This window comes from Rhinopithecus bieti, unplaced genomic scaffold (genome assembly GCF_001698545.2).
Source record: "Rhinopithecus bieti isolate Rb0 unplaced genomic scaffold, ASM169854v2 scaffold_19652, whole genome shotgun sequence".
Lineage (NCBI taxonomy): Eukaryota > Metazoa > Chordata > Mammalia > Primates > Cercopithecidae > Rhinopithecus > Rhinopithecus bieti.
The window spans coordinates 3290436-3297560 of NW_016809913.1; the positions used below are offsets into that span (position 1 = coordinate 3290436).

The 7125-nt window shown below is 45.0% G+C and overlaps 1 protein-coding gene across 1 annotated transcript in view; it reads left to right on the forward strand.

The window, feature by feature from the left end:
• The first annotated feature begins 394 nt into the window (after nt 1–394).
• Nucleotides 395–7125, forward strand: part of CRLF3 (cytokine receptor like factor 3) — a 57040-nt gene continuing 50309 nt past the window's right edge. Inside the window, exon 1 of the mRNA XM_017890863.1 lies at nt 395–641. Within this exon, the coding sequence (XP_017746352.1) occupies nt 513–641 (129 nt within the window). The 5' untranslated portion in view covers nt 395–512. The remainder of the gene's footprint in view (nt 642–7125) is intronic.

Here is a 7125-nt window from a genome sequence, read left to right on the forward strand (position 1 = left end):
TAGTAGTAGTATTTTGGTGAGACAGGGTTTCGCCGTGTTGCCCAGGCTAGTCTCGAACTCCAGGGCTCAAGGGATCCGCCCGCCTCGGCCTCCCAAAGTGCCGGGACTGCAGGCGTGTACCACCGCGCCAGGCCGATTCCCACCTTTATCTCCCAATTTCCTGTCTGAGCAATGGAGATACAGGTAGGGCTGAAGGTCAGGCAACAATGTGATGAGCTGTGAGAAGCACTTGGCGAGGTGCTGGTTATCAATCTTGCCCTGCCTCAGTACGTTTACCAAGGAGGCCTAGCCAGCCGCGCTGTGTAGCAGCACGGAAGAGACGGGGTGAACCGCTGGGCGAGCGGCGCTGGGACCCAGACGCCACCCGTGCGAGGCGCCGCAGCGCGCCCGTCAATCAAGGTCGTCGTGGGGCGGGGCGGGGCGGTGCTTCCGCCTGCGCGAGGCCGGGCCAGGCAGCTCCGAGGCGGCGCAGGTCGGGAAGCCGCGCTAGGTCTCGCCGGCCGCGCGGCCAGATGAGGGGGGCGATGGAGCTGGAGCCTGAGCTGCTGCTGCAGGAGGCCCGCGAGAACGTGGAGGCAGCTCAGAGCTACCGGCGGGAGCTGGGTCACCGGCTTGAGGGGCTGCGGGAGGCGCGGAGGCAGGTCAGAGGGCCACACCCACAGGGGCGCTGTGGGCCCGGGGGCGGCGCGGGTGCCGGGCGAGGGCAGGGAGGGCTCTGAGGGGTGGGAGTGTCCGAAAACTCTGAAGTAGGGAAGAGGCATTCATTTGAAAGGAGACCTGGTGGAGTCAGAACGGGGAAGGTGGGAGTTGAGGAGGTCGTAAGGGGAAGTTTTGGGGGCGGAGGGAGGGTGTGAGGAGCGTTCACTAAACTGTGGGGCAGCGATGGGAGTAGCGGTGGGGTCCGAAGTTTGGGAGAGTAAGGGACCAGAGCAGATTCCGAGGGGGTCACGCGGGTAGTGATGAGTCGGGGGAGGAGGAGACTATTCGGGAAAACCTGCGGTAGGTAGACATTGATTTTAGAGAGCCTGAGGAAAAGGTGGGACAGTGACCTGGGAGACTGAAAGTGGAGACAAAATGGATATTGGAAGGGGAGGACTAAGGGGCGAGAGTGAGGGAGGGGGTAGGGATTGAGAAGCAGTAGCGTTGGCACTAAATAAATGCAGTTAATGCCTGAATAATATATGATTTTGAATGCTTTTTAAAAAATCATTTAGAGTAATCCCGTTCTAGAAGGTTTAAAATTTAAGGTGAAGGTGAAGCTGTGTTGGAGTAGCAGAGGAAAATTATTTCATTTTCCTTGAGAGAGGGAATACAAAGATATAGGGAAATGGAAGAATAGATTTTAAGAGAGGAGTGCTGAAATGAAAAGCTAAAGATACTTTCAAGTGGTGCAGTTATCTGTTTCACAGGGAAAGAGTTATCAAAGATACAGGAAAGTCATATGGTTTCTCTATACCCTCGAACGTGTATAGAAAAAGATATAACCCGCTGCCAATTGGAGATAGGACAGATAATCTTCAGGCTACTATTAATGCAGCTGCTTAATAAGTGCTTTTTGAGTGAATGGGATTCCATCTGAATTTCTCTGGGTCATACTTCATATTAATCTAGATGGTCGTCTTAGCACTTCCATGCTGTATAGAACCTGAAAATGGTAGAAAAGTGCTGTGCAAACAGTGTCTTTGGATATTCTCATCATTAAGGACTCAACATGTTTTAGGTTATATATATATAAAAAACATATGCAAACATATATAAATATGTATATATATCTTTTTTTTTGAGACGGAGTCTCTCTCTGTCGCTCAGGGTGGAGTGCAGTGGCACTATCTTGGCTCACTGCAACCTCCGCCTCCCGGGTTCAAGCGATTCTCCTGCCTCAGCCTCCCGAGTAGCTGAGATTACAGGTCTGCGCGCCACCACACCCGGCTAATTTTTGTATTTTTAGTAGAGACAAGGTTTCAGCAAGTTGACCAGGATGATCTTGAACTCCTGACCTCGTGATCCACCTGCCTCAGCCTCCCAAAGTGCTGGGATTACAGGCGTGAGCCACTGCGCCCGGCCGGGTTTTATGTATTTAAAAATACAGTGTAGGCCAGACATCTTTTGTATTTTAGTAGTGAAACCGGAAGCAGAATCTAGATATGATTATGCTGATTTGGTGAATACTTTTCAAGGCCTTCCAATGCACTCATCTTTATTTCTCTGTGAAAATGTCTGCATTATTCCTTCTGCTATTTTGAAATAGGGACTCTAGATCTAAGACATTGTATAAAAAGAAAGATATTAAAATACCATCTAACATTTCAGTCAGTTAAGGTGTATTATATATGAGCATGATTATTGTTTGTGTATTAACAATTCAGAATCAGTAGAGTTGACACTAAATGAGTGAGTTTAGCACCTGGGAATAATTAATTTCTTGTGATATTGGATGCATTAAAAAAAATCATGTGATTACACCTTAGATGGTTTAGTATTCAATTTTCAAACCTATACTTTTTTCAATTTTATATCCAACAATTTAAATACAGGACATGCTTCTCTGTAGTTTAGTTTATTATGAGCTTTGTTTTGTTTTGTTTTTGAGGCCCATTGTCTTGGGCTTGAGACAGAAAACATTAAATGGACATCCATTACAGTTAGGTTCCTGATGACATTGCCTTCTGACTAGACTGAGTAATAATGTAGTTCTCTTTTGTGAGTGTGAGTCTCTTTTGGGAATGTGTTTTGTGCCAGTGGCAGTTACAACAGCATCTCTCAAAGCTAACTCTAGGGGATTGTGCATGTTTGGGTTTGTGGCATAAGTCCTCTGTGAACTTGCATTTTAAGGAAGGTCTATGGTACAAAAATATTATCAAAATAACCAGCTGCTTTTGTTTGGTGGTTAGGATATTTTTAGGGTTCCAGTCATTTTCAGAGTAACTATGTAAAATACATGGCACTTTAGTCAAGGATTTTGCATGGGAGAAGCATGAGAAGAGCAGAGAGGAAGGGATACCACCTGTTGTCTTTATTTTTTACTTGCTGATTTTATATCTTTTGGCATATGATTTTGTTTTCTTTTCTTTTTTTTTTCTTTTTTTTTGGTGGGGGTGCGGACAGGGTTTTGTTGCATTTCCCAGGCTGGTCTCCAACTCCAGGGCTCAAAAGATCCTCCCACCTCTGCCTTCCAGAGATGGAATTACAGGTGTGAGCCACTGTGCTGCCTGGCATGTGACTTTTTTATTGAGATATGATTCACATGCCATAAAAGTCATGCCTTAACGTTTACAATTCAAAGGTTTTTAGTATATTCGTAGAGTTGTCCAACCATCACCACTATCTAATTCAAGTATATATTCATCACCCCCAAAAGAACTCCTTAGCTGTCACTCCCATATCCCCTGGCAACCACAAAACTACTTTCTGTCTCCATGGATTTGCCTATTCTGGTCATTTCATATAAATGAATTCATACGGTATATAGCCCCTTGTGACTGACTTCTTTGACTTAGAATAATGTTTCAAGGTTGATTGATGTGGTAGCACGTAACAGTACTTCAAACCTTTTTATGGCTGAATAATTGTTATGTGGATATACCACATTTTATTTATCCATTCATCAGTTAATGGACATTTGGATTATTGGATTAATTCCACTTTTGACTATTATGAATAATGCTTCTGTAAAGAATTTGTGTGGACATGTTTTCAGTTCTTTTAGAATATAGCTAGGAATTGGTGGATCAAAGGTAACCTTTTGTTTAACCTTTTCAGAAACTCTTGGCATACTTTTTATCTTTTTTTTTTTGAGACAGGACCTCGCTGTCACCCAGGCTGGAGTGCAGTGGCACAATCTCGGCTCACTGCAAGCTCTGCCTCCCAGGCTCAAGTGATCCTCCCATCTCAGTGTCCCAAGTAGCTGGGACTACAGGCAAGTGCCATCACACCCGGCTAATTTTTTGTATTTTTAGTAGAGATGGGGTTTCAGCATGTTGCCCAGGCTCCTGAACACCCACTTTGGCCTCCCCAAGTGTTGGGATTACAGGCTTGAACCACCACACCCAGCCTCTTTTTTTTTTTTTTTTTTTTGAGCCAGAGTCTTGCTCTGTCACCCAAGCTGGAGTGCAGTGGCATGATCAAAACTCACTGCAGCCTTGACTTCCTGGGCTCAAGCCATCCTCCTATCTCAGATCCCCAAGCAGCAGGGGCTATAAGTACACACCACCATGCCTGCCTAATTTTATTTAATTTTTTTAGTAGAGATGATATCTTCCTGTGTTTCCCAGACTGGTTTCTTTTTCTTTTCTTTTCTTTTCTTTTCTTTTTTTTTTTTTTTTTTGAGACAGAGTCTCGCTCTTTTGCCCAGGCTGGAGTGAGGTGGCACAATCTTTTCTCACTGCAACCTTAGGCTCACTGCAACCTCCGCCTCCTGGGTTCAAGAGATTCTCCTGCCTCAGCCTCCTGAATAGCCAGGGTTACAGGCACCTGCCACCATGCCCATCTACTTTTTGTATTTTTACTAGAGACAGGGTTTCACCATGTTGGCCAGGCTGGCCTCGAACTCCTGACCTCGGGTGATCCTGCCCACCTCAGCCTCCCAAAATGCTGGGATTACCACCGCACCTGGGTAAGCCACCATTCCCAGCTGCCAGGACAATTTCTAACTCCTGAGCCCAAGCAATCCTCTTACTTCAGCCTCCCAAAGTACTGGTATTACAGGTGTAAGCTGCTGCATCTAGCCTACCTTTTATCTTTGCTTTAGTTTCTTATCCTTTAAAATCTAGCATGAAATTTGTCTCGTGTTAAGAAATCATGTTGTTTGAACATTTAGAAGGAAGAAGAATAAAATGTTTTAAGTTATTCTGTCAAAACTGCCAACATGTAGCAGTTTCTCCTCTTGTGGTTAAGTTTAGGCTCTACCCTCTTTTCAGAGAAAAGGAAGTTCTGCGTAGGAATGCAAGGATTGTCTGTAACTCTTAATGTTTGAATAAGTTAAAGGCTAGAAAGCTGTTCATTGTCTTCAGGAAATCAGATAATGTTTACAGCCAACTTGGCCTAGCTGATGTTGAAATCATTAAGAATAGTTCTCTATAGCTCGCTGGAATCCTTGGTACTAAGATGTAAATACCAAAGAAATTAACTCCCGGCCGGGCGCGGTGGCTCAAGCCTGTAATCCCAGCGCTTTGGGAGGCCGAGACGGGCGGATCACGAGGTCAGAAGATCGAGACCATCCTGGCTAACATGGTGAAACCCCGTCTCTACTAAAAAATACAAAAAACTAGCCGGGTGAGGTGGTGGGCGCCTGTAGTCCCAGCTACTCGGGAGGCTGAGGCAGGAGAATGGCGTAAACCCGGGAGGCGGAGCTTGCAGTGAGCTGAGATCCGGCCACCGCACTCCAGCCCGGGCGACAGAGCGAGACTCCGTCTCAAAAAAAAAAAAAAAAAAAAAAGAAATTAACTCCCACTGTCCTTAAATATTCATTTGTTCATTCACTCAAGTAAATATTTATTGGGTGCCTACTGTAGGGCTGAGAAACTTCTAGGTCCTAGATTCTGTGTTCAAGGAAATAGATCACTGCCCTCCTGGATTTATGCATTCCTCTTTACTTTGGTGGCTGATACTTAGGTTACTACCCCTAAAACAAAACAAGAAAATGTAAGTTCTATTTGTGTATTCATTTTTAGATTTCGCTTCTATTATATCTTTCATCACTTGTCCTATTTCTACAGCATTGGCCTTTCTGTTTGTTATAAGTAGAGATCCAACCTGGCCAATATGGTGAAACCCCATCTCTACTAAAAAAATATAAATTAGCCGGGTGTGGTGCCGGGTGCCTGTAGTCCTAGCTACTCTGGAGGCTGAGGCAGGAGAATTGCTTGAACTGGGGAGGCGGAGGTTGCAGTGAACCAAGATCACACCACTGCACTCCAGCCTGGGCGACAGAGCGAGACTCCATTTCAAAAACAAAAATATAAGCTGAGATAACTGATCAAAATGTCATGTAGTGATGTCAGCTGGCCACTCAGGCCTCACAGAGTGGCACCACTTTGATGACATTGCCAAAGTCAGGGCCTGGTCTTTAAACTTTGTAAGTCCAAAAAGTTCATTTTTGTACATTATCAAAGGGGAATTAGTTGAGGTACTGGAGGTGTCTATAGTGAGAAATGCCAGTATTTTATTCTGTGTGTTCTAATTCACTCTATAACATCACTATGTTGGCTTTCATATACCTTTTGGTATTCCGATTCAGTATTTCTCAGGACCCTAACAAAAGGAAGTCTCTGCTCCTTCAAGAGCAAATGGTAAGATCCTTGCACCTAATTAAGATACTAGTTGGTGGCCGGGCGCAGTGGCTCACCCCTGTAATCCCAGCACTTTGGGAGGCCGAGGTGGATGGATCACATGAGGTCAGGAGTTCGAGACTAGCCTTCAACATAGCAAAACCCTGTGTCTACTAAAAATATAAAAAAAATTAGCCAGGTGTGGTGGCACACACCTATAATCCCAGGCTAGTCTGCAGGCTGAGGCAGGAGAATTGCTTATACCTGGGAGGTGGAGGTTGCAGTGAGCCAAGATGGCGCCACTGCACTCCAGCCTCAGCAACAGAAGACTGTCCCCCCCACCCCAAAAAACACAAAAACTCAAAAAAAAGTTATTTCAAAAAACCAAGACAGGAAGTCTTAGTAGCTTAACAAAGAAAAGAAAGCTGTTGGCCAGGCGTGGTGGCTCATGCCTGTAATCCCAGCACTTTGGGAGACCGAGGCAGGCGGATCACCTGAGGTCAGGAGTTTGAGACAAGCCTGACCAATATGATGAAAACCTGTCTTTACTAAAAATACAAAAATTAGCCGGGCGTGGTGGTGGGCGCCTGTAATCCCAGCTACTCGGGAGTCTGAGGCAAGAGAATTGTTTGAAGTCAGGAGACAGAGGTTGCAGTGAGCTGAGATCGTGCCATTGCACTCCAGCCTGGGCAATAAGAGCGAAACTCTGTCTCAAAAAAAAAAGTGCAAAGAAAAGAAAGCCGTTATTGCTCCTTTTATCTCCCACTTCCTCTTCTGTTACCCATTTTCAAAATACTACAAAAATCTGAGTATAATTTGTTACAGTAGTAGTACTTAAAATGTTCCTATTATAGTATTC